This window comes from Acromyrmex echinatior, chromosome 2, assembly GCF_024713525.1.
Source record: "Acromyrmex echinatior isolate Ae372 chromosome 2, ASM2471352v2, whole genome shotgun sequence".
NCBI lineage: Eukaryota > Metazoa > Arthropoda > Insecta > Hymenoptera > Formicidae > Acromyrmex > Acromyrmex echinatior.
The window spans coordinates 17,362,841-17,390,319 of NC_141853.1; the positions used below are offsets into that span (position 1 = coordinate 17,362,841).

The 27,479-nt window shown below is 29.3% G+C and overlaps 3 protein-coding genes and 1 long non-coding RNA gene across 4 annotated transcripts; 3 read left to right on the forward strand and 1 right to left on the reverse strand.

Annotated features, from left to right (window-relative positions):
• The first annotated feature begins 232 nt into the window (after positions 1–232).
• On the forward strand, positions 233–6,930 carry LOC105143636 (hypothetical protein). The gene is made up of 4 exons (XM_011052087.2): positions 233–1,537; positions 2,003–2,541; positions 3,062–3,792; positions 4,312–6,930. The coding sequence occupies exons 1-4, from the start codon at positions 1,523–1,525 to the stop codon at positions 5,409–5,411; spliced, it is 2,385 nt and encodes a 794-aa protein (XP_011050389.1). The 5' UTR covers positions 233–1,522; the 3' UTR covers positions 5,412–6,930.
• LOC105143477 (uncharacterized) lies at positions 6,756–20,576 on the forward strand. The gene is made up of 12 exons (XM_011051836.2): positions 6,756–7,094; positions 10,252–10,274; positions 10,534–10,607; positions 11,112–11,478; positions 11,741–12,234; positions 12,312–12,607; positions 12,934–13,118; positions 13,355–13,480; positions 13,668–13,718; positions 13,817–13,942; positions 15,824–18,836; positions 19,860–20,576. Exons 1-11 carry the CDS (start codon positions 7,072–7,074, stop codon positions 18,616–18,618), a joined length of 4,560 nt encoding a protein of 1,519 aa, XP_011050138.1. The 5' UTR covers positions 6,756–7,071; the 3' UTR covers positions 18,619–18,836; positions 19,860–20,576.
• Positions 7,104–9,711, forward strand: LOC147910564 (uncharacterized). Its single transcript, XR_015544190.1, has 2 exons — positions 7,104–7,776; positions 7,854–9,711. It is a non-coding gene; the product is annotated as an uncharacterized LOC147910564 (long non-coding RNA).
• LOC105143478 (heparan-alpha-glucosaminide N-acetyltransferase) lies at positions 20,391–27,410 on the reverse strand. The gene is made up of 11 exons (XM_011051837.2): positions 26,943–27,410; positions 26,403–26,530; positions 25,487–25,602; positions 24,589–24,751; positions 24,030–24,234; positions 23,693–23,860; positions 23,165–23,298; positions 22,911–23,080; positions 21,678–21,852; positions 21,407–21,519; positions 20,391–21,077 (listed from the first exon to the last, which is right to left on the reverse strand). The coding sequence occupies exons 1-11, from the start codon at positions 27,060–27,062 to the stop codon at positions 20,896–20,898; spliced, it is 1,674 nt and encodes a 557-aa protein (XP_011050139.1). The 5' UTR covers positions 27,063–27,410; the 3' UTR covers positions 20,391–20,895.
• Between the last annotated feature and the right edge of the window lie 69 nt (positions 27,411–27,479).

The following is a 27,479-nucleotide window of genomic DNA, read 5'->3' on the forward strand; positions in this document are numbered from 1 at the left end:
TAAGTAATAAATAATATACACATTTACTAAAAAGAGATGTACAATACGTTTTTAGAATGTTTATATACTATTACAAAAATATTAATAAATGAATACGCAATGTGTTATATTTATTTTTTCTTTTTCAGACTGTTAATTAAGGATAGTGACAAAATTAATTTTAATTTTAATGTTCTCTGGTATCTCATTTTCATTTTTATTATTTTACATACAAAATATTAAAACTAAAATATTATTTTACCTATAAAATAATAAAATTAAAATATTTTACAAAGAATTTCATATTTTGTCAAAATAAAGTATAAAATATCTTCTAAAGTTGTCATTCTTTAAATAATGATTACTTTAATATTTTCATACACAGAGCGAATAACAGAAAGAATTGATTCGAACATAAAGAAACATATAATTTTAGGCACGCAATCACGTTTGGAACAAATAAATTGATTAAATATAGTTGTAACATTTAACTTTCGGCGTTTTTTACTTTATATTCGACATATAGTTTTATTTAAGATAAGAATATTTATTCCTTCTCTTTTTTTATCGTTTAAGGAAATCTGTAGTAATCTTTATATCATATAAAAAGATCCAGCAAATAAAATTTTATTATCTTCAATAGATTTGTTATGAAGAAGAAAAGCTAATATAATATCTTAAATGTGGAATACATTATATATTTTTTTTTACAAACGATTGCATTGGAACGGAAATATTTACAATAATACGCTCGGTCATTGATCTTCGAATACTTTCACATTGTATATAGTTTTGCTTCCTGGGCATAAATAGAGCAAAAACAATGATATTCATTTAACAATTTGAAACATTTTTATTATTTTAATGTTATTTTTACATTATTTTATTATTCTGTTTAAAATTTCGAAAAAATGCTATTTGTATCTAATATATTTATAGTGTGATATTGCTGATAAATAATAAATTTGTAATTTTATCCTTAAGCGAACAATTATTAAATCAATTATAATCACATCATTCATATTGATAAATTTATACAGAGCTGTAATTTTCTGTGTTAAAAATTAAATTATAATATAAATTCTAAATTATCAAAATTTATACTAATACAATATATATAAATACTTTAAAGTAAACGGTTACGATTGTGAATTTATTATCAGTAAAAGTTATATACTGTTCTATCTTTCTTTTTCCATTGATGTAATTGTGCATGTCCTACAATCTCATTATTTTCACTAGTTTTCGTTGTAAACGCTCACTCCGGGTTACGTAAATAAAAGCAAAAGTAGTTTAGGTAATCGGTCGATTGTTTCGATCACTTCGATTGGAGCGCGTCACGGTTCGTGAATTTTTCTAACAAAAGAATAAAGGCTTATGCTAGGTAGGGAATATCTGTTATTTACTACGAGTCAATATAAAGGCATTTTACACGAAGATACGATCACTTGATGAGAAAGTGATGTAGATTGTGGTTATTCTATTGGAATTGAAAATACAAATCTATTCGGGTTTCGTATTAAATGATTGATGGTCTTCGAAAATGACTTGCTGCAAGGTCAGTGAAAGAGAAACGTTTAGATAGAACATTAATTCAATACCGCATTTAACTAATTGTATTTATATTAATATTCTTTGTACGTGTAATATTGTATGCTCATTCTATTTTGAAACAACAATTGATTTTGGATCTTTGTAAAAATTTTTTTCTTTAAAAAAAATCTTTAATATAAAATACAATCAGAAGATGAAACTATAAAAATTTTTTTAATTATTTTCTATTTCTTGTTTCAAATAAGTTTTGACTTCTATATGACCTCAAAGCTCTAATTCCTCAATGCTATAAAGAATATCAAAAGCTGTAATTTATTTAAAATAAAGATAAAATACAAGGATTATTTTTTTGAAGGATATTCTATTATAATATCTAGACATATACTATTGTTATACTAAAACAAAATTAATATTTTTATTGTTATTGTTATTTAAATAAATAAATAAATATTTTCTTATACATTTGCAGATATATTTAACGTTATCAGCTCTAATTACTTGTCATGTAAGTGCAAATTATGAACGTTTGAAAAATTGGGATCCATCAGAGAGCACATCGCATTCTTGGAATAATCAGTATGACTTTTATGAAAGTGCTCCTTCTGAGATTCTGCCTGATTACAGTTTTTATGAATTGAGCAAAGATCGACCTATAGATCGTTTTGGAAGCCCATCTGAATCTTTTCCCGTTACTTCGAAAAAAGAACCTATTGAAGAAAAATACTTGAAAAAAATTCCATTTTATGTGTTCTCTAATAAAGATTCTACAAGATACAAGGAATTGACTCCTGATTTAGGAGTAGCGCACTGTCAAGAAATCAAAGTGAAATCAATCGGAAAGGATGGTGAACCAAGGAAAGGCGTTACGACTTGTTACAATTGCAAGGATCCAAAAACTAAATCCACGTATGAACGTTGTTTATATAGCAGTCATCCGGAAGAGAGTGTATCCGCTAATATGAAGGTGGAAAATTATTTACCCACACCTACTAAGTTCAGATATCGAAGGTAGCGATATTAAAGTATTCTTCGAACACAAATATAAATATTACACTCGACAATTTATTGAAAGTTTGTTAAAATTTAATATTTATACTTTAAAGAGAGGCAATTTTAATAATTTTAATATTCATGTTTATACGATCGTATAATAATACGTTCTTTTATCCATTATTTGAACTATAGATATATTTTTCAAAAAAGAAAAAAGTGAGACGTACTTCAATTAAACGCGAAAAAATAACGTTTCTTTTTAATGGCAAAAGATTTAAAAATAGTATAGTTAACTTAGAATTATTTAAAGAATATTTAAGGAAATATTTTATCATAAATAGATTTAAAAAGAAGAAAATAATTTTAAATAAAAAATATCAAAAAGAAATTTATTGTATCTTTCTATTTTAATTTATTTTTTCTAAAAAGAGAAATAATATCACAAAGTTGCACCAATTAAAATAAAATTTGTACAGATTATATAATTTTCTCATTACATGCTACGATGTCATATTATTATTATTTATTATTTCAGATCCAATTATGAAGAAAACAATAATTACGGAAAACTACGAAATCCTTACCGATTTACTGATGAGTATTTTACTGACGCTACACATGACGTACCAGCTGCATATGAAAACAAGGGAGAAAAATGCGATAAGATCGTAAAAGATTCTATGGTGTGCATGGTGTGCAAAGATGCTAAGACCAATGGCAAATATGAGCAGTGCTCGTATGTAAAGCAGCCACATGAGAAAGCATATTCTTACGTCAAATCCAGCACATTTGGAAAACCTGAAAAAAGTGAAGAAAATAACAACGAACGTCCCGAGTTAACTTCTCATTCCAAAGTTTCTGATTTTGAAGCGTCTGATCACCAAAAAGATCATAGTCCAAGCACTGAGTCTCGTGAATATTCTTATCCTAGCGAGGATTATTCCGAGAAGGCTTCGACAATAAACGAACAGGACGAAGTGAAGGATGCTCCTTCATCAGATTGTAAACAGATACAAAAGGATTCCAAGTCCTGTACAGTGTGCAAGGATTCTAAGACAGGCGGTACTTATGAGAAATGTACTTACAATTATCAACCCAGCGATAAATTATATAAATACAGCAGATCAAAAACCTTTGGATATCCGGATAAGACTGAATCCTCAGATTCGACTCGGGACAGCCGGGATTCAAACAAGAGTCAAGCATCAGAAAAATCAAAGAATTTTGATTATCCGCAAAGTTCCAATTTTGCGCCTGATTATATAGGTAAGATTTCAAGCTGATAGAATAGCCTGTTCTTTGAATGATTAAACATGATTCTTACTTATAGATCCAATCAATCACATTCAACTGCTCGACTAACTTTAAATGCAGCCATTTATTTTCTAATAATATCCCATATAATTATTTTAATACTAAGTTTAGTTCTAATTTCAAAAATTTTTTAATACTTTTAGTGTTGAGAATTAAAATTCTAGCAAGAAAAAGTTATTATTAAGTGCCTTATATAAATACAGTTATGACATGCAATGTACTGGAACTTTTTACCCTAAAATTATGTTCTTTGGATATATATATTTTGATTAAATTCTGTTATTGTGTGTCTAATTTTGGAGAGCATATTAAAGATGCTTCTATATTCTTTAAAAAAATTGAGTTTTACAGCATAATATAACAAATGAAGTGTACAGTACCAGAGTTATTTGAGTTACAAATCACAAAAAAATTTTTTACTGATATCTCTTTAGAGAATGTATTGGCTATATTTTAATTATATTTGCACAGATAAATCAGAACACTCTACTTATCCACGGAAATCCAACAGAGAAGTAGAAGCTCAAAAAGTCCCGAATGATTCTGACGGTACATCTCACGATACACCCGAGTATAGCAGTGATTACTCCAGTTCCGAAGCGAGTGATTACCAATTTCCTTCATATAATAGTAATCCTGAATCTTATGATGGCCAAAAGACATCTTCCTCAAAACCTGTTTCGGAGAATTACTCTGAAAATATCAGCGAGGATAATTGTAAAACTTTACAGAAGGACTCAATGACGTGCAAGGTTTGCAAGGATCCGCAAACAGGCAATGATTTTGAACAGTGTTCATACTCGTATCAACCCAAGGATAAGCTCTTTTCTTACAGTAAATCCAGCTCATTTGGCAATCCACAGAAATCCGAGCAAACATCGCACGAAGACGAGCACCCATCAGACAGTTCTGAAGTTACGAAGAAGTCTTACGACAAATACGTTCCTGGACTAACTTACGAAGCTTCATCGACGGATGAAGCAACATCTAAGGATGATGCGGAAGGGAAGAAAGGAGTGGACGCTGGATACTTGGACACTGTGAAAAAGAAGGCCGAGATCGAGGAGTTTATGCAGAAGTTTCAGAAAGAGGATCGATCGAATTGTAAAAAGATTATGCGCGATAAAATGACCTGCTACCAATGTATCGACGACAAGGGTTTTCAGAAAGAGGAATGCGCTTTTGTTACCGGGCAGGAGCCTGACAAGGATCAGCTCGTATTTCACGAAACGAAAGAATTTCAAGTTGATTCCGTGCCCCGAGTTCGCGCCCCGAGCGACTTCAAACCGTCAAGCTCGACGAAAACGAAAGCGGTAGAGTCTTTGGAACCCAGCACGTCCGCTAGCAAAAATTCATATGTTAGACTGGAGAAGCCGGACAATGATTATCCCGATGAGGCGTCGCATACCGCAGAGGAAACGAAGGAAGCTGAACCGTACGATTATACATCGGAAACAAAAGCCAAATACGACAAGGTCCTTAGATTAACTCTACCAGCATACATGTTTACCACCTCGGAACATGAAGCAGCGTTTGATGAGATTGTAGCTTCTGACCATGATCAGCGCTAAATTGTATCGAGGTGTTTGTTTCCTGGTGAAAATAGTTCTCATATTTTATATTTTTAAGTAAATTTAATATTATAAATTTAGAAGATTTCTGAAAAATACCTTAAACTTTTTTATTAAAGATATTCTTCGGAAATTTTATTGAATGAAAAAACTTAAAATATTTCAAAATGTATTAAGAATTCTAGAAAAAAATGTAGACCTTTTTAGCATTTTTGAAAAATATTCCAATTTGTTAGGTTAGAATAGAAGAAATTAGGTGAGAAATTTTCTAAAATATTATAAAATTATATAGGAAATCTGAAAAATTCTTTTAGAAATTTATATGTGGACATTCTAAAAAATTAAATGAAATTTTTAGAAAAAATTTTCACCAGGATTGGCACCATTATTCTTCCTTTTATCATTACATGTTCGGTTATTTTTTATCTTCAAGTTAGAAATTTCTCAGGATGCTGTGTTTAAGCATTTCCATTGTACTTGAGAATATTAGCCTTATAATAATTATACCTTCATTGTTATTTAGTTTATAATATTTAGAGTTTATTTGAGTATATATAACTTCATATTTTTAATTAAATGAATTTTTGTTGATGCAATGTAATCATTCAGTCTATCATATTATAACTTGCTAAGACATTGCATCGTAAGGGTGTCATGAATTTAAATATCACAATAATTTTTATAGAACATATAGTAGAATCGGTTGTAAAATTAGTAGTCGTAAGAACAGACTTGATGATACTAGCGAAATATTTAAAATTTAATATCTTTGTGTTTGTAATTTTCAATTTTTCATATGAATTTCTCTATTTTATATTCCCACTTCTTATCCACATGAAAACATTTAAAGTTTAGAATTATTTTATATAATCTAGAAGCTGTTTTTCATGGTTCTTATATTTTGTATTCGGAATAAAAAAAAAAGTATTTACGAAATCTGTAAAAATTTTGTAAAAAGAAGCTATAAAATAATGTACAGTAAAAATTTATTACTATGTCGTAAAAAAAGAATTTGAATCAGATTTTAATTCCAAATTGAAATTATATGTCTTTTTAGGGACAGTGTCATACTGTCTATTATATTTTTAATATACGTATTTTTAATATACATGTATAAAATACAATGATCTTAATGTGAATCAATGCCAAGCAGATTGAGACTTTTTGGTACCTGATGAATAATAGGAAATACGTTGTATATATCAGGATCTTAAAATAGAATCGAGCTATTTTGGCGAGCAGCGGCGAACGGCGAGCGGCGAAAGACGGTCGGCGCGCGATGACCAGACCAGCGCGAGAGCAACGCAATGCGGCGATCAAATCGGTAAAGATGTAAGACCGTGGAGTCACATCGTCAGCTCTGCGTGCCAGTCTGTAAAGTCACGACCAGGTCTGAGCACCAAGCGATTCGAAACGACGACGGTCTGTAGTAGCTGCGGGCGCGCGCTAGTGTCGGCATCGGAGCTGCTCGTATCCCTTTTAATATCCGCCTTCTCCTCCAACTTTTAGAATCCCAAAAGTAGTATAGAGAACCGGTTTCTCTCTCTTTTTCTTCCCCCCCCCCTCTCTCTCTCTTTCTTTCTCTCTTTCTCGGCTAGTGAGTAGCGGCATAAGCCAGCGTGCGGAATCAACATCAGTGAATTACGAAATTATCTTGGATATGAACTCTTCGACATTTGTCGGGTAAGATCATCGTTTCTTTTAAATTATTCATCATTGAAATACGCGTGATTCTGCCTCTCCGGATCACTCCATAAATAAAAAATGTAACCGTAGCGCATTTATTTATTGCAATAAGAACGAATATACGTTAGAAAAGAAAGAAAGACCGGACAAGCATGACTTAAAACTGCTAGTCTCTTACAGTCAATATTAAGTTCAAGCGTTGTAATCTAATATCGAGTTGAATTATTCTCAATTTAATACTGATACGTTGAAATTATGATTACAATTTTAAAATATCTTAGAAGTCATCATTGTCAGTCAGTATTAAAAGATAAAAATTATTTTATCTTTATGTTTATGTTTTATCGACATATACACACAAAAAAACTTGAAAGAGAGACAGACCTCGCGGAAGAATAAAGGATCAGAGATGGAACTCGTTTTTCGATTGTCGTGCAATGGGTCGAGCGTCGCAAGGCCAAATCGGTCTTGTCGTGAGTCCCAAGGAGAACACATATTTCATCGTCAAGAGACGATGTCGTTCAACAAAAAGATTTGACTTGAAGCGTAGCTTTTTCGCAAGTCGGCGCATTTTTACGTCCAATTGAGTGCAATGCCTCGTGTACACTTTGGTGAACATTTTAGTTAAATGAATATCTTTTTTGAATAAAAATAAAATCGTTTGGATTGTTGGTTATAGGTACTTACAATAATATTCTCTTATGTTACTAACAATAGAATTTTAATTTTTTTACGGTTAATGTATACGTTTTTCAGGTTCAAGTTCTCAACTCTTGATTGAATTTGATAAGTATCTTCATTCAATACGATCGATTGTGAGATGATCGCACATTTATCGTGTATTTGCTGTGATGTTAGAAATCCTAAAAATAAAATGATTCGAAATGTTTAATGTGCGAAACTCCACTGCGCAAGTCCGCGCTAAAATTATTCTCGCTCGTGTATCTACCTAAATACATTTCTACTTGCTGCGGCTTATTGGCTGGGTTCCGAGCGTTACGGCGTGGCCGCCATCAGCATGACCGATTTGATTCTCCATGACCGAACTTTTCTGAGAAATTTATACTTTAAGAAAATAATACTTTTCATAATTTGTGATAACATGATATAGAAGAGAATAAGAAAAATATATTTTTGACTAAATCAACTCTTTTTAGAAGATTTTTACAAATGATAATTTTTTTTTAATTTTGGGAAATTTTTTAAATTTATTAGTGCAAGAAATTACTAAAATACCAGATGAATTTTATGATGGCTAAAATAAAAAATTAAAAACAAACATTTATTTATAATAATTGTATTAGTCACCGGTACTGATAAAAACAAGATCGATATAGTATATCGTGAATAGTTTATTTATGTCAAAGTAACGTAGAAGAAGTTGGCAAATTTTCCACAAGAAGCACTATCTTTTTCAACGAAGCGTTCATGAATCTGCTGAAAGTGAGAGTCACGTGCTGTACTGGTTGTGCCAAGATAAAAACGCCTGCGTTCCGGCACAGTATTAGACTTGACTCCAAAATTCTATTATTAAAATTTTCAGTTTCTTCTATTCATTGCTAGAGAAGAGTTTTGTTTAATTCTTGAATGAATTATTTACATATACAATAACTAATGAAATTAATGCATTCTATGTACTATTTGTTTTTGTTATACTTTGCTAATATGAATTTCATGTTAGATTTTTTATTGAATATTTTATTGACAAATTTACATATATAAAGACTACTATTACATATATTTTATTATAAAAAATTTTTTTTTCAATTATTATCTCTTATTCAATTATTATCATATTATTTTTCTTTACAAGATTTTATTAAGACTTAACATGATTCACGTAGAAATCGCATTGAGTTCATAGTTTAAAAATAAATCAACAAAATATATAATTTTGAACTTAAGCAAGTATAAATCTAATTATAAGTCTAAGGAAACTAAATTTTTATATTTAATTCGCAATTTTTTTCTTATTTTGTGTATGTATAAGAATCTTAGAAATTATTTGTAATTATTTTTCTTAATTCTTCGATAGTAATATTGTCGATATTGTATAACGACCTACATTTACACAACTGCGAGATATCTTCCAATTGCACTGTGATTCCAGTAGTGTTATTTAATCCTTTTAAGGAAATGTCTGACCGTGTTTTCCTAAAAGACATTTTAATCAACTTTCGTCAGAGTGTACATAGTTTTTGATCGACAGAAAAAATATAAGCGACTTATTAAGTATTTCTTGTATTCCCAATTTAATTATCACGATAATTTTACATATACGTGCTCTGAGAACAATATGGATTAATGATTTCTTAAAATAGACCAAAGATTGTATTTATAAGATTCAAGTTTATTTTCTTAATTGCAATTATTACAATTAGTATATTTATAAATATTAATAAGTTACATTAAATTATAAATTAAATTTAAACGTATGTATGAAATGTAAATGTACGTACGTGCGCAAAGTATGAATACACACAAGATGAGTCATCTTTAAAGTAGTTGCATTCCAGTGATAAGATAGCAATGTCTCATGCAAACGAAGAAGACTAGATTAATTATTCCTTCCAAATGTATATTTTTGAAAAAACAACATATCACGAAAAAATAATTTTTATTTTATTATGAATACATCATAATGTTGTATTGCGTAAGAAGCAGATTTTAATTTGAATAAACTGATTAATGTGTTCAAATTATAGCAAAATTACAGTTTGCGTTAAAAAAATATATTTTTAATTAAAAAGAAAAATGTATTAAAGTTAAAATAATTAAAAGTACAGGTTTTGTGTGTGTGTGTGTGTGTGTGTGTGTGTGTGTGTATGTGCGTGTGTGTGTGTGTTTTATACAGAGTGAATCAGAGTGGTTGAACCAGCTGTTTATCCTATCAGAAAATAATTGACTGTACACGTTATAATTCAATTAGGTACGAAATCGATAATTTGCTCAGAGGACAAAAAGTTGGTTCAACGACTTTGATTTATCCTGTACATAAATATTGATTTTGCGAAGAAGTTATTTTATGATACATTTGACATTTCTGTTTATCCAAAACTGCTAAAGTGGTTTCCATTATATATTTAGCTAAGAAACAAATTATTTAATTACCAAATTTATTTAAATTATTGAATTGTTCGATTTTTGTTTACAGAAATCCGGGTGTCATGGTTGCAGGTATGTACACATGTCACATTTCTTTTTATAGCAAAAAGAAATTATAAAATAAATTTAAATTTAAAAAATATATTGCATCAGGCATCAGATCTTAAGGTTAATGAATAAGGATTAAAATTCAAATAAACATTAGTAAAGTTACATTTTAATAAGTTTATTAGAAAATGTTAATTAATTAATTATATCACTTCTTTCTATTATATCACTTCCTTCTATTCTTTATATTATATTGTATTACTCATAATTTATATGATTTTAGGTCCACCTCCACCGCCACCTCCTCCACCTCCTGTGTCTGGTCACTTGCCAGCTATGAGGATAAATACTGCCGAGGTAAGATGAAATCGTAACATATAACGAGAATCAATAGAATGATAACGTGATTCATTTATTAAATAGAATTCTATAAATATAATTTTTTTCACAAATACAAGAAAGAAGTTAATTATTTAAATTTTCTCTGGTATTAAATACAATTCTAAAATATTCTATTATATTTTGAGAAAATTATTTGAAAAGTTAAAATACAACATACAATATATTGATATATATATTATTTTAAAAGAAATAAAGTTTTTTATATATATATATATATATATATATATATATATATAAAACTTTATTTCTTTTAAAATTAAATACATTTAAAAAAAATTTTATTTAAAAAAATTGTAAATATTGAAATAAATATTTAGAGTAAAATGTTAAACCCATTACATTATGAAAAAAAATATATTTTACTGTAACAGTGAAAATTTAGTCTTAACTTTAGTCTCTCATTATTGTTTAATTAGTAGTTAATAATAACTTATCTGACACTTTTTGATTCGCATATAGAACGCCACAGCAAAGAGGCCGCAAGTAGTTAGCAACGATGTTTATGAACCACCAGCAGCCATTCAGAATGCAATGCTAACGAAGGACAAAAAACCTTTTACTTATACTCCGGGCATGGGTGGCAAATTAGATCTCTCGCAGATTCGTAGTCCACGAATGGCGAGAAGAGTAGCGAAAAATGCTAATGATGAGGGCATAGAGGGACCACCAAAATCCGCTATCGAATCAAAGCAATCGCCTGCAGTTTCTCCACCAGCGAATCTCTTGGTGCCTCAAGTCGCGGTACCTGTTTTTCCTTCCAACGTGCCACCCCAGCCACCCCATAGGATGTCACAATCACCTTCAGTCAATAGAACATTGTCGAACGGTAATTATTTATTTATATCCTTTTTCCGTTTCTTTGAAAATTATATACTGTATTATAGTATTATATATAGGCAATTTCTGTCTTATATTCAATTTTTTAAAATGTATTGTTGTACAATATAATAATCTGTTCTGGATGTCAATTAAAAAAATTTTTAAACAGATATGTTAAAATCATGATCAGTTTTGAGTTATAAATGATTGATGATACTTATTTGGTGAAATTATAACGGAAATAAGAAACATTTCAATTTTTGTTATAGCTGTAGACAAACAAGCTGAACAACCAGCAAGAAATATTACAAAGGTGGATACTAAAATACCGATTACAGTCACGTCAAGTCAGTCGAGCACTCCTGAAAGTCCGAGTACTCCTACTCAAATCACTTTAGCCAAGGCTCCTACACCTTGGATGCAGAATAAAAATAAGCCCCAGGAAGAATTGCCTGAATGGGCTAAACGAACGAATGTGAATAAAACAGTTGGCAGCGACTCGTCGGAGAATTCAGTTTCTCCGATTTATGTTCAAGTCCAACAAGCATCTCCGCAATGTTCACAAGCGAAACAAAAGCAAGAGCAAAAACAATATTCGATTCCGCAGTGTCAACAAACAAAACCGCAACAATTATCTCAACAGCCGCAGCAGCAGCAGCCGCAGCAGCAGCAGCCGCAGCAACAGCAGCAAAGGCAGAATATCAATTCTGTAACGTCACAACAAACGAATTCGCAATCGCATGAACGAGTTGTACCTATCCGAGTAAGTTGGTAAATTAATTTCTTGCTAGTCCTTAAAATATATCATTTTAATTTTTTTAACATTATGATATTCTTTAGATCGAAGATAGACCATCGGTATTTGATGTGAAGCGTGATTCTGGTCATCATCAATTTACCAAACAGCCTCCAACTGTGCATCATCAGCAACGATGGGGTCAAGTACCTGCACAACATACATTTGAGAATCAGCCGCAAAATCATCCGCAAAATCAAAAGCAGTCTCAAATTCATGTCACATCTCGGCCAGAATCGACTGGAACGACTTATATTATTCCTCTCGTAGTGGAAAGTAGCGAGAAAAGAAATATGCCAACTACGGAAAATAATATTAAGATTGGAAAACCAGCAAGAGTGTAAGTTGAAGACCATATAAATTAAAGTAAATTAAATTAAAATGTAATTAAATTTATATAAATTAATATGTATTTAAGTTATATGAGTAATATGTAAGTAATATTTAAGTAATATACATTTTTTTAATTAATAAGTAGTGGTTATAATTTGTATTTTGATAATAAATGACTGAACTTTGTTAACATACAATTAATCATATATTAAAGTTATCTAAAAAGTAATTTTAAATAGATTGTGTTTCAAAAAATTTTTAACAAATTTGTTAGTTATTTATAACGTTTGCAATTTTATTTTAATTATTAATTATAAATAAAATTCTTGACAGTGTGCAACAGCGGAGTCTCGACCTTAATCAGCAATGCGAGCCTGGTCCGATTCAGTCGCGATCATTTCGTGTCCTTCAAAAAATAACGGACACAGACGAATTAAACGATGTTGGTACAGAACAAATACGTAAAATGGAATTAAGTGAAGATGAAAAACTACTCATGAATAAATTTAAAGAGCAAGGTAGAATAATATTATTTATGTGTCTATTATATAATTTTTTGTTACATCAATTTATAATGTGTATATAGAAATATATTTTTCAAATTATACATTTATATTAATTATTATCAATATAATATGATGTAAATTATTTTTAATACGGTTTTTGAAGACTAATTGATTTAACTTTTTAAATTAAACTATATCGTTTGAAAACTTGAAATGTAAATATTCTATTTTTTTATTATATTTTACAGTCGACCAAGAGATTTATCTTCATCAAGAGAAAGATCCAAGATATCGTGGTGCGGCAATACCTTCACGAGCTTTCCGTTTTTTACAAAATATGACAGATTCGAATGATGCTTCAGTAACTTGTGCTGGTAAAATTGTTTTACATTTTTATCTAAAAACTTTTATTAATGTTGAAGTTCATTAAAAATATAATACTATTGTATATACATTGTAACCTCTTGTTTTTTAAATCAATCAAATCTCTTTAGTTCAAACAATAAAGATTAGATATTACAAATATAAACAATATAATAATTCTAATTTTATATGTTACAGTACCACAAAATGTTGCAAATAAGCGGCAAAACAGAAATTCTAAGTCGTTTGGTAAGTATGTGTAACTGCAAAAATAAATTTTGTTTTTTTTTAATTTTATTAAAATAACTGAAATATAATAAATTTGAATTGTGATCATTTTCATACAGAAGAGACACAAGCAAATTTGCCACCTAGTGAACAACAAGTACAAGAACCGAAGAAATACACGGGTAGTGCAATTCCTTCTCGATCCTTCAGGATATTACAAGCAATGACAGCATCAGAAAATAATGGTAAATATATTTGATTCAAATATTTTTACAAAATTTATCTTGCTGAAAGGATATTTTTAAAGATATTACGAATATCTCAGTTTTTTTTCCACATTTTTTTACGTACAAGAAATTTAAAGTTTCAATTTTGGGAAAGTATTTTGAATTATTTCATAATTTTCTTACGTGATACTTAACATAAATATACAAATTAATAATTTATTCTGACATACACATTCCTTGTTTATAAATTAATTGTAGAAGCTTATTTATATGTGTACATTAATATATCGTAATAAGTGCTTTATATTCTAATGACTACTTTATTGATATAACATACGTCACAACGCTCAAATTTCCCAATCCTGTGTTCACAGGAATAATAACATTTTCTTGGCTATATATATACATATATATATATATATATATATATATATATACTGATATATTATACATACATACATATATATATATATATTTATTTACACAACATACACGCACGCACGTACGCACGCAAGCACGGCACGGCACGCACGCACGCACGCACGCACGCACATACAACACACAGAAGTGAGACAAAACAAAGTGTTACACAGACTAATTATTATCTGAGAAAGTGATAAGAAAATATATGATAAATACCGTTACTTTTTCAAAGGTCTTTTAAATGTACTTATAATTATAATTGATTTTTTAAAAACTTTTTAAAGAAATTGAGAGAAAATGATATAGCAATTTTAAATAATAGATATTCTAAATAGATATAAAAAAAGTAATAATTTTAGCTTCGAAAATGTTCTGTCACATTACAATGTTGAAAAAGATACTAAGCTTAAAATTGTAAAAAATATTAGGTGTAAGATTTATTATTTTCCTAAAGCAATTTATTAGCGATACATTGATTAAATGTTGAGAAACGTATTAATATTAAATTAATGTTGAAATAAATTATGCTGTCAAGGATACAGGCATTATATGCGATGTAGTACAATGGCTTCTTCACTGCAAATCTTTTTATAAATAATTTTATTTATGATTATAATATATAGTTATAAAATTATCTTTACTGTTTGCGTATGGCAAGAGGAATTTGTATGAAGTCTTATTATATTACCTGATTCTTTTCATATAGATTACAATGCCGATGATGTTGATTGACAGTTAATCTGTGAAATAATTTTACTCAACTTTTGCCCATAAAAAAGATATTTATCGAAATATAAGGCTCAATAATAATTATCGAATCATTAAGATAACGTTTTCTTAATAATGCCATTTTTTAATATAATGTTGTCATTTATTATTACAATGGCATATAAGAGAAAACTACTTCTCATATCAACAGTTATTAGCCATGATTTACTTGATATATACACTATTTTGTTAAAAATATTAAAATATAATTTCATTTGTATTTTCAAGCATATATTCTTTCCCATGAATACAATTACAATTAAATGTTGAAATTTATCACGATGATTTATTATGACATTTAACCAGATTGTATGATATATTACATTTGTATAATATTGATTGTATAATATTTAATATTTTCTCCTTTGAACACAGGATGTGTAAGTTTTCTCATTTCTCAGCCGAATAATTTCGCTTTATTCCGTATTAATATACCAACTTTACCGAAATAAAATCAACTAGGCATAATGGTATAAGGAAAAAGGGAAAGCGAAATAAAACTGAAAGCGCGGATAAACTTAGACGTACTTTCGATATAGACAATTTTTCTATTTCTAAACTCGTTTCGTAGATCGTGCAGTACATAATGCGACGTGTGATTAAGAGAAGGAAATTTCAGGCAGAAAAATAAAGACGACACGCACGGCTCTGTCTTACGCTCTGTACAGAATTTAACTTTTTTTGAATGGATTGTGCTGTTTGTTGTAGCTACACAAGAAAATCGTCAAGCAGATTACACCTGTCGAACAGAGAATAACTTGCCGGGCAATCAGCAAGATGCATTCTTCTCTCCTCGACCCGTTTCCTTCTGGTCGCATTCCGAAGGTTGGTGGGGCTATTATCCTGTGCAATATAATGCTCCACCCAATAAGTCCGCAAACGAAGCGGACGAGCGTTCCTTTCCTTACTTACAATATCCAGATGAAAATGCGTGCGTTGGATATAAATTTTTTTATCCGGTTTATGACGAAAACTTTGCGGACGTGGCACGAATAAACAACCAAGAAAATTCTTCAGACCAGTACGGTTACGTTGCTGTAATTTGCCCTCAAGCAGGTTACAATGATGTCCAATCGCACGTTGACGAAAATAACTGTAACTACGTTCACAATTATTATGCCAGTGTTCATTCATCTCCTGCTCAGGACGATAGTTACTTTGTGCAAGACAGTTCGATCAATAAATCAGGAAACACCTTGCCCAACGATTTGGGAATTAATCACTTGGATGCACAATCGAACGGGACACATAATCCCAAAAATGTCTGCGAGAATTACAATGATGATAAAAATGGTATTAAGACGGCGATGAACATAGTTGATGAGGAAGATGATACGTCAGATGATCCCAACAAAATTATGATCTCTAATAACATTGAAAAATCGAAGAAAACATTTGGTCTGCATATCAATGTGCCTAATTACACATACATAGACACTAGCGATTCTAGTGATTCTAGCGATTGCAGTGATTCCAATGATTCTAGTGATTCTAGCGATTCTGTCTCCGATAACGAGCATTTTTCGGATTCCTGCCAGAAATATTGTAATGATACTACTTCCAATAATACATTGTCTAATAGTGATTCGGATTCATACGAAGGTTACTCAATAGGTATAAATCCTTACGAGAAATTGAAGAGAAATCCGCGTAATGTTTCTTCCAGTGAGAATTATACCGATCCCACTGCTTATTCGGAATGCTCGAATGTCGATAATTCATGTAGACATTCGCAAAGCAATTCCGAAAATAATACTCACGGTGACAAGGCACTTTTAAAAAAAAACGACTATTCAAACGAACGAAATTCTTGCACAACGTTAAAGCAGGATTTTACGTCAAAGTCGAAGGGATATAACGAAGAGGGTGACATGAATAATCAAAGCAATCTCGACTCTTCTAGTCTAGAAGAGTCTAAGATGAATTCTGTAAGTAGTCGCGTATCGAATACGGAGCAATGTGATCAAGAGAGCCTAATAACTGATAACGTCGTTTCCCATCAGTTGGGCATAATTTACGAAGATGTAGAACGGTTGAGTTCTGAGAGTCTTTATTGCGAAAGTAAGAAGAAGATCGATGAACAGAATGATGCTTCTTTCGAAGTGACCGATGATCAGTCCGATGATGCCGAAGCTACAATGGTTAGCGTGAGTTTGCCTCTAAAATTCAAATTTTTCGTGTCCGAGGACAATGAAGACATCACCACTGTAACAGTCGGCAACAGTAAAATAAAGGCAGAGAGATCTTGTAATGAATGTTCCGCTAAAAATGATACGGATGACGATGTTAGCGCAAATTTTCATATTAGTAATGATACCAGCGTGAATTTTACCGTGAAGAGACACATGTCAGATACGACAGGCGCAGCAGAAAGCATGAAAAATGAAGCGAGTATCGAGACAACGGTACCGCATGTGGATTTCACTTTCAAGAAAGATTCAACGAACGTTAGCGGAATTAACTGCAAAGAACAGAACACGGAGGCGGAATTCCCAGTTACAAAAACAGAATGTAACGGAATAAACGTCGTGGAATCAGCGCCGAAGAATGTCGATGATTGTACCGCTTCTGAAATAGACAGGGAAATCATTAGGGAGGGATCAGTAAACGATGAAAATTATAGCCAAGTAGAATCTGCTTGTAATAATTTCGGATCCACTGACGTTGACAAGACGATTATTGAGTCGAAGCTTGCGTCCGAAAGTTCCTGGATGCAAAATTTTGAAACACTTCAAACTGTCGATGCAGATCAAACAAATCAGAAGGATTGTTGCGTAATAGTCGACGATGATCGATGTGTCGATCCTGACAGACAGAAAGGTCTCTGTCAGACAGATATGAAATACTTGTTGAGTATCCAAGATTCTCATGAGGATACCGATGACGAGGACAGTGGAGTTACTTCTGATACAAGTCGAATGATATCTGAGATCGACACAGAGTGTCGTGAGATCGACACAGATTCGGAGTCTGCCATTACGAAGAAGCAAAAGAAGTATCAACGAACTCAAACGCATTCACGACTCTTTCGGCTTCTGAACGACGATTCCATTTTATCTGACTGTACCAGAACAGATCCATGCAGAAAGGAATATCTCAGTTTACCGCTTAAGACAAACGCGTTCAACTATGATGACAGTTATTGCTCCAACTATTCCAGCGGTTTAACATCTCCGGAATATTCACCTATTCACGAGCAATCTTGTCGAAAATTTCACGACACAGCAATGAATGGAAATATCATGAATTTATCAGACTGTAAGGTCTACCATCCGGCGTACCAGCCGGAGATTCCTTCAAAGGATAATTCGTATTTTTCAATTTGGAAAAACACGAAATTACCTAACCCACAGGAGCACGATGTTATGCCTTCTCTAGCTTTCAAGATCCTCAACAGTAAGACGCCCTTTTGGACCTACAAGGTGAACGTACTGTGTCCGAGAATCAAGAGTACGAAAAGCGTGCCGCAAGCCCTGCTGGCACAGCAAATCGACCAGAACTAACGACATTCGTCGGTGATTCCTCCTATCCCGATGTCCTTATGCGAATACTAAACCAACTATTGCTGATGGCCCTAAGGCAGAATGAGGCCGGTGTGTTTGCCGCTGCGAGCAACCGCTCTCCACGATCCACGGACATATTTTTTTCTTGATTCTCTTCACAAGACAGGGCTGAGCATGCCCAAGGTGCTCTACGGGCTACGTGATTTTTTTTTCTATCGGTACATATCGTTTCCATATATTCGTGTATCATTCTTGATTTCTTCTCCAGGTTTCCCACTTTCCTTTCTTTCGTTTTTATCATTTATTATAGTTGAACCTCTATATTTGTAACATTTCGCGATCAATCATCCTATTTTTAACACTTCTTTTTAAACCTATTCTTACTTCAATAATATATAATATGCATAGAATAAAAATAGTTATTGATATATTGTATATGCGTACTTTTCGTTTTTTACTTGAGGTTTTTTTATTCTGTGTATAATCACATATTTTATGTGAGAAATATGAAGTTATAGGCGCGCGGAGAAAAGAAGAGAGAAAAAAATGTAAAAAGTGTTAAGAATACGGAGATTTGATTATTTTATTTTTTTTTTGTATTCCTTATTTCTCGATTATAGACGCATGTAATCTTTTCCCTTATTATTTTTCTCTTATTTTCTCTTTCTGTATCTCTCTCTTCTGTTTTTGTATTTCGCAGAAAGTTAGATTATCAACGCTTGATTGCTTTATGCATGTTGTAACTAATACTGATAAAGAAACACAAATAAAATTATTTGAGTCTAAAATATTCGAGAAACGGATAAACAGTGTGACGGAAGAAATTATTCGACAGTTTGACGTATACCAAATACAATAACTTTTGCAGTTGTCTTATATTAAATTTTATGTGAATGTACAAAGTAAAGAAATTATAAGAGAAAGAAAAGAGTAGCGGACGAAAAAATTGTGATATAACCGAATTATATATGTATATATGTGTATATTGTATATATGTGTATATATATATATATATATATATATGCATATACACATACACATGTACACTCACTTATTTACATATACACATCATACACGCACAAACCACACATACAAAATTCTTAAATTCTTAAATTTAATTTAAATAAACTGTACATAATTATGCACAATATGTATATAGTTTTTAATATGTATTTTGTTTTTTTTTCGTAAATTGACAATATAAAGATTGCTCTTAAAAAATATAATTCCTTATTTTTCAGGTCCTGATGCAACTGATTACTGAGAAATGATTGGTGAAATTCTGCTTAGGCAAAGTCGAATTGTTTAGTGCGCTTTTTTCTATTTTGTTTACAATAATCCATAGTACTTACGTCGCCGTTTGCTGATCCATCGATAAAAATCAAAGGCTTTCTTCAAAGTGGGCTGTAAGTCACTAATATAAATTATTTCAATATCGAATAAAATAGAATTAAAATAGAATTTTGCGTCATATATAATTTTTTTCGAAATATATGAAAATATAATAGATTCTGTTTTTAGTTATTATTATATATATTGAATACATATTTGTATCTTGTATAATATTTTTTCAAATATTTAACTTAAACTCGTTTTTGAAATTTCAATTAATTATGAGTTATTAATGAGTTATATTAATTTTCAAAATTTCTTAATCAATTTTCTAAGAAAAAAAAATGTTAACGGCTTATTATAGTAGATTGGCTACGTCGACACGTCGCAATATGTATGTTATATTATGTGAACACGAGCACGTGGTTTGTTTATTTAAGATGAATGGATCATCACAGAAATTGTAATAACACTCTTTTTAAAAATATTAATCATAATTTTTAAAAATATATGTGTAAACGTACATATGTATACATATATTGTTAATCTTGTTACCTGAAGCTATCACTGTATTACTCATCCAAGTTGTAAAATAAATTATTTATAATATTGATAATGCTAATAAATATCTTCTTGTTTATTCCCAAGAACGCAACGTGGCCTATAGTTTCATATATAAAACGTATATACGTATATTATATAATAATATATTATTAATTAAATTTAAAAGCTGCACTTTATTGTAAACAAGTTTCTACATTATATATATATATATTTTTTTTTTGTATGTAATTTTAAATTATATTCTCACATAATTTCTTATAATTAATTTCATTTATTTCATATGTAATTATTAATTTCATAAATACAAACATAACAGTCTGTTTATACGTGAATTAAATTGAAAATATAATGTGTGTAATAATGTGCTATAAACAGATATATTTAGAGTGTGATGTATGTTCGTTTACGATGCATAATATATGCTATAATAGCCCAAAGGATTACTACCCAAATTGATTCAATTAAACATAGCGCACGACTGTCCATGGCGCCGATCCTCCAATGGAATGGAAAGATTTCATAACACACGCTATGACCCACATATAACAGCAGTGCATTCATGCCTGAATTAATTGGATTATGAAAAACATAATAAAAATATTAAAAATTAGAATAAAAAACACATTCTTTTTTTATAATATTGTAACTCTAAATTCTATACTTAATTTGCCGCTAACATAATACATTTAAAAACTGATTTTATAATTAAATAGAAAATTAAATGTGATTTATTTTAATTGACATAGAAAAACTTTTTGTCTAATTTTGTCTAATATTTTGAAACCTCTATTTCATAATTTCATGCCTTTGGATTATTTTATCTGCGTATTTTTATCAATACGTTTAACGGCAAAGTTTTAGAGTAAATTAAACAAAACGTATGGCTACTCACCGGGGATTCTGAAAGGGCCACCTCGCCAAACTTGAGCAACATCGATCAGCAAATAACAACCAGAAAGAAAAGCCAGAGAAAAAGAAGTAGTAACGAATACAAATGACAAAGACCTGCGTAATTATATCGATTCACAGAGAAATTAGTATTATCATCATTTTTATAATTTTGTATTAAAATAAAATTGTGCAAAATGCTATTTGTAGTAATAAATAACAGAACTAAATTTTATTATACAATATATATAATAGAATGGATTTTAATACTTTACCACAAATTTTTATTAACAGGTATAGTGTTAGTGAAATGAAAGGCGCAACCCAGACAAGCATAAAACACTGCCCACAAAAGCCATCTCATAACACGATCCTTCCAGTCTTTATATAACATTAGAATTGTACCAGCATGTACACCTAGAAATACTTGAAATATCGCTGTAAGACATCCTAGAAAAACATACAGAAAAAGTTACTTTTTAAAAGCGACTAGTTATTCTTACTTGTTATTGAATTAAAATAGTAATTAATTATAACTGTTATTAGTTACTGATTCTCAAAAGTAACTTATTATGGTTACCGTAACTTAAAAAGTAGCAGTTTCGCGCTAAAATTTTCCATTTTACTTTTTTAATTTTGAAATAAGAACAGTCTAAAAAATTTTGAAATACTTCTTTTTTTAATATTTATAAAAACAATAAACAATAATGACATTATACATCAATATATTAAAATATATTATAAACAATATATTAAAACTAAGAAGCGAAATGATTTTTTGGTTCGAGCTAAAGCTTTGTACATCGTACATAATAATATTTCAGAGTAAATTTATATACTATATACCTATCTAATTCTATACAAATCACGCGCCGATTAAATTATCGATCTTAAAATACAATTCAGTTAACAGTGATTTTTTACAATAAATTTTGTAATACATGGCATCATTTCTATCAAGCTTAAAGATTGGTATTCATAAAGTTTGTTCTTACGTTAATATAGTCCTGTGATTGGTTATTATAATATTCTTAAGATGTCATAAAAAAATCACAGAGCCATATTAGTATCTTAAGAGATTATTTAGCTTAAAATAACAGCGAATGTGGTATAGATGCGCGGATGTAAACTAACAATAACATTTATTTCTTTATAAACATAAGCTCAGTTATCGCTTTCCACAAGCTTAAATATCATGAGATTATGAAAATATATCAAACATATTTTAGAAACACAAAAAGTGTTTCAAAATTATGGCGATGTGCTTTTCACGATAGATTTAATTAGTTAAAAATTAAATTTTCTTTAATGTGAAGGATAAAATACAAAACTGCAACAAATTATGATCTTTTGCTACAAAAAAAAGATTGATTTTATTGACTAAAATACCTATCATTAAAAAAATATTTAATGATTCCAGAAAATATTCTATTATGTGTTTTATTAAATACATAATACATATTTTAATAATTATGTTTATAACTGTAATGATAAACAACAAAAGTTACCTAAAATTCCTTCGGGATCAAAAGGACCGGATCCATAAACAGATTTAATAGTTGGATATTGATAAATATGGTTTAAAGTCAGTACAGTTTTATCAATATATCCAGTTGCACCTCCAGTACAGTTAAAATATTTACCATCTTCATGCATTCCACCCGGTCCAAGATATCCACTATAAATAAGATCAATATAAGACTCACTTACATAATAAATAATAGCATTAAAAAATTAGAGAAACCGAAGTTAAGGTACATACGTGGGACATCCAGGAACTGGAAGACAAAACGTCAAAGCGCAATGTACAATTACGAAAATCAGCATTACAAACCAGTGTGGCAAAAGACTTAATATATCTTGCATTTTCCGCATTATCCAAGTCGGCGATGTGTTCTGTAAGTACACAAAGAATTTATGTTACTATCTGTGATTCGCACATTGTCAAATTATACATTATAGTTTTTATGAGTTAAAAATTATATATATTATATTGTTATTATTGATAAGGTATAAAAAATATCTGTTAAAATATAGACACATGTTATTTCAACAAGAACCAAAATTTCGTTATAGCTTTTCATAGATAATTATTTAATATAAGTTTTGTTCCAATATTTCATATCCGATATCGCATATAGATGCGAAAAAAGAATATCACAGCATTCAAAGAACATGACATATCTATATAATATAATATATTTATATAATATATAATATAATATATAATATAATATAATATAATATATTTATATTATGAGGTTTACAAAAATGTTTAATATTTTCATACCCGAAGAATTTTTGATTGTTGGGATGGAAAGCAGAGATACACTAGGCTAACGACTAAATAAGTAACTCCGAATCGTTGAAGAACTCCAAATATCCGTATATTTTCCACTTGCGAATCTGTTCCTAATGTATTCAGCGAAACACCTATCAGAAATAGAAGGAAACTTCTCTGCGATAAAAAGCAGATATTGCATATTAACAGACAGAAATTAGAATTATTATTAAGATTAAGATGAAAAATATATCGGACTGCATTTTTTTTACATTTTCAATGTCTTTTTTTAAGCGAATCAATATGTTTTAACGTATATAAATTATATTTTTCTCATAACAATTACCTTTAAAATGGAATAACTGATTTGAAGTTTAGAAACTCCACGCTTTAACTGTGCCGATAAAGCTATAGGAATGCAAACACCCATAATCCACATAAAACAAGGAAATACTATATCTCCTAGTAACATGCCATCCCAAATTGTGTGTTCCAATACGGTATAACTACCAGAGCCATCATTAACAAAAATCATGAAAAGAGTACTGGCCCTGCATCATATAAGCAATTGTATTAATATTGTATGAAATTCTCGGTTATATTTGTCCCGCTTGTATTTTGACCTACCTGTATATTGTAAAAAAGGCAAATTTTGAGAAAAAAGACTAAAACTTTGCATACACCTAATAATTTTTCATTCATCATTTATTCTATCAAAATAATTTTAAATGTAAACTTTGTTAAACAAATTTAAATATACAAGCTTAAAAAATCATCATCATAATCATTTTTTCAATACTATGTAATAAATTAACATTTGAAACAACATTGTCATTTAGAAATGTCATTAAAATACAGCTATTACTTTTTAATTCATCTAATAATATCTAATAATATATTTATACCCTCTGAATGTATCGATTGCTTTTACGCGACGTTTTGCTAGTTTTTTATTATTTGATTTATCCTTGACACCTGTAACGCATTTTGTGATCATATGCCATAAAGATCTCCCAGCAGATATACCAAATAAGATAAATATAATTACTCCCAAAGTAATGAAAAGTTCTGCAAAAATATTATTTAAAAAATATATACAGATTTTATTAAAATTTATATTTTTTTTATTAGCATAGTCAAGTAAAAAAATTCAAATAGCGATAATTGTTTTGTCGAATAATAAATAATAATTGACAAAATTAACTATTATTTTGTTAATTTTTGTAAAGAAACTGGGAGAGAAGAAATCTATTTAGACAGCTGTCTATCACATGTAAATATTATACATATATATGTATGTATGTATATATATATATATATATATATATATATATATATATATATAATATTTTCCAAATTATTTTTTATGTTTCAAAATTTATATTTGAAAAACGATATGTAATGTAAGAACATTAGTATTTTAAAGTAAAATAGCATGTCAAAATTTTTTGTATTCTTGTTGATTAGTATAGAATAAAAACGATACCTTCAAAATTTAGAATTATAATATTTTATTATAATCTTAATCGATCCTTTAAGTGATCATTATAATTCTATATTCAATAATAATCAACAATAATTATCTTTTTAATATTATTGATATCTTGATATCAGATAATATCTTCATGCCAGTTATCAAGTTCAATAAACAAACAAAATGATAATTACACTAGTATAAGATACGTTTTATCAATCTGATATCTTATATTTATACGTTCAAAATGTATAATTTTTAATGTCATATAACATTTCTATAATCATCTCAAGATTTAATCAGACATAGAAATGTTTAGATATATATACCTGTGTACGGATATGTTGGATTCTTTATAGTTTTAAGATTACAATTGTTGTTTTGTACTGCCAATTCGTATAAACCATATTGCCCTAAATGTGGCGTCAGTTCGCAAACAATATTGCTAAAAGATAAGATTTGAAAAATATTAATTAAAATAAGATGTGAATTACGAACGATTAGAAAAATCAAAATACGAAAAAATATGACATTGCATCTAAAACAATGCTAATAATGTTGAAATCATTAAAAATTGCATGTTCTAAAAAATTTAGCGCATAATATTTTGTTTTTAAAACTGGACCATCTAAAACTTTTATCTTTTAAACAATTCTGAGAAACAATTCTGAATTTTTATCTAGAGTAATATGTTAAAGTTAAAAACGGCATATAAACATATATATGTGTATATTTTTAATATAGTCATGAAATATATAGATATATTTTTTATTAGTAAAATGTCTTATAATTTTTCTTCTTTGAAATTTACAAAAATTTTTGAAAAACTTTTTAAACTTCTTTAGATTTTATAAGTTCCTTTTAAAATTTTTCTAATTCAAAAAATTATAACATTATTATATTAGGTGTTGGAATTAATTCGTAGCGTTTTTTAATGAAAGAATGTTATTTATTTCACATGAGCATTAAAAAATACATTAATGAAAGTACTTCCCATCACTTGTAAAACGCTACGAATTAATTCCAACACCTAATAAAATGTACGACTTTTTTGTAAAATTATATAAAGAATTCTAAGAAAAATTCCCATCGGAGATGCATATGTATATGTATATGTATGTATGTCTTTTATTAATAAAATTTATTCAGAAAAACGCAGTATATATAAAATAAATATTGATTTAAATAACTGACTTAAATAATTAAAACAAATAACTAAATAATTAATTTACATAATAAGTTTACCTTGTAATTTTGGAAGATACATATTTCTCACTTCCATTATTGTTTAATATTCTCCACTTTAATATTTCGATCGTATTGAATTTTAGACTGATATTGTTTGAAATCTGCGCTATTCGTTTATACGGACACTAAAAAAAAAAATATAATGAAAAGTTAAAAATATATCAGTTATTATGCGCCTACAAACTTATATACCGTCCAAAAAAATGGAATTTGTGTTACACACGAAATCTATTTAAAAATTATTTATCAATTAGTCTACTCTGCTTTTTCTTTGATAATTTTATTTTATATTAGTATTTTGATCAAATGTTGCTGAATGAAATTCTATAAAATTTTTTAATATATCACGAATCGTAATGTATTAATAAGAACTACTTAAATTTTTCTTTTTATCTTTTACTACACGATTTTATTACTACGATGTTATAAATTACTATTAAAAATTTAATATCAATCACGAAATAATATGATTATCTACTACATTAGATAAATTGTATTTTAAAAATTGTACATATAAAATATTATAATTGTACTTACTAATAAACAATCCATAGAGAGCGAATACAGCCACTTGTTAAAGTTTCCATTGTCAGATATCACATTTACGCAAGCTTCGTCAAACTTTACACGATCGTAAGAGCAATTAAATTTGTCCATTATTAGTATCTTTATTAAAATAAGACTGTATTTAAATTGCGATAAGATGTGTATTTTTAATTGATAGAAACACGTTTAGACGATTGACATATGTAATATCAAAATCCCTCGTGACATCTGTTTCCTTCACAATATGAATGATCTCAAATAAATGTTATACTGTTGAAAATCTTACGAGATCGATATTTTTCCTTATATTTATGTAATAATTGATGAGGCTCAAGTTTACACGATAATAGTAGCGAGTAGCGCCTGACTGAAGTAACAGAATGACTTTTCTTCTAATAGTATCGCAAAATATCAGAATTGCGATTACATCAAGTGCTAAACACGAACGACTGAAGAGTGAAAGTGAAGACCTACATTAATCACTAACACTGTTGCATATGAGCGTAACACTGTTGCATATCTTTTTAG

Coding starts and splice junctions, on each gene's coding strand:
- LOC105143636 (XM_011052087.2), top strand. Junction 2,542..3,061: donor ACTAAGTTCAGATATCGAAG/GTAGCGATATTA, acceptor TTATTATTTCAG/ATCCAATTATGAAGAAAACA. Junction 3,793..4,311: donor TTTTGCGCCTGATTATATAG/GTAAGATTTCAA, acceptor ATATTTGCACAG/ATAAATCAGAACACTCTACT.
- LOC105143478 (XM_011051837.2), bottom strand. CDS start 27,062: ATGGACAAATTTAATTGCTCTTACGATCGTGTAAAGTTTGACGAAGCT. Junction 24,752..25,486: donor TCCAACATATCCGTACACAG/GTATATATATCT, acceptor ATATTTTTGCAG/AACTTTTCATTACTTTGGGA. Junction 21,853..22,910: donor TGATCCCGAAGGAATTTTAG/GTAACTTTTGTT, acceptor ATGTTTTTCTAG/GATGTCTTACAGCGATATTT.
- LOC105143477 (XM_011051836.2), top strand. CDS start 7,072: ATGAACTCTTCGACATTTGTCGG. Junction 11,479..11,740: donor CAATAGAACATTGTCGAACG/GTAATTATTTAT, acceptor TTTTTGTTATAG/CTGTAGACAAACAAGCTGAA. Junction 13,119..13,354: donor GAATAAATTTAAAGAGCAAG/GTAGAATAATAT, acceptor TATATTTTACAG/TCGACCAAGAGATTTATCTT.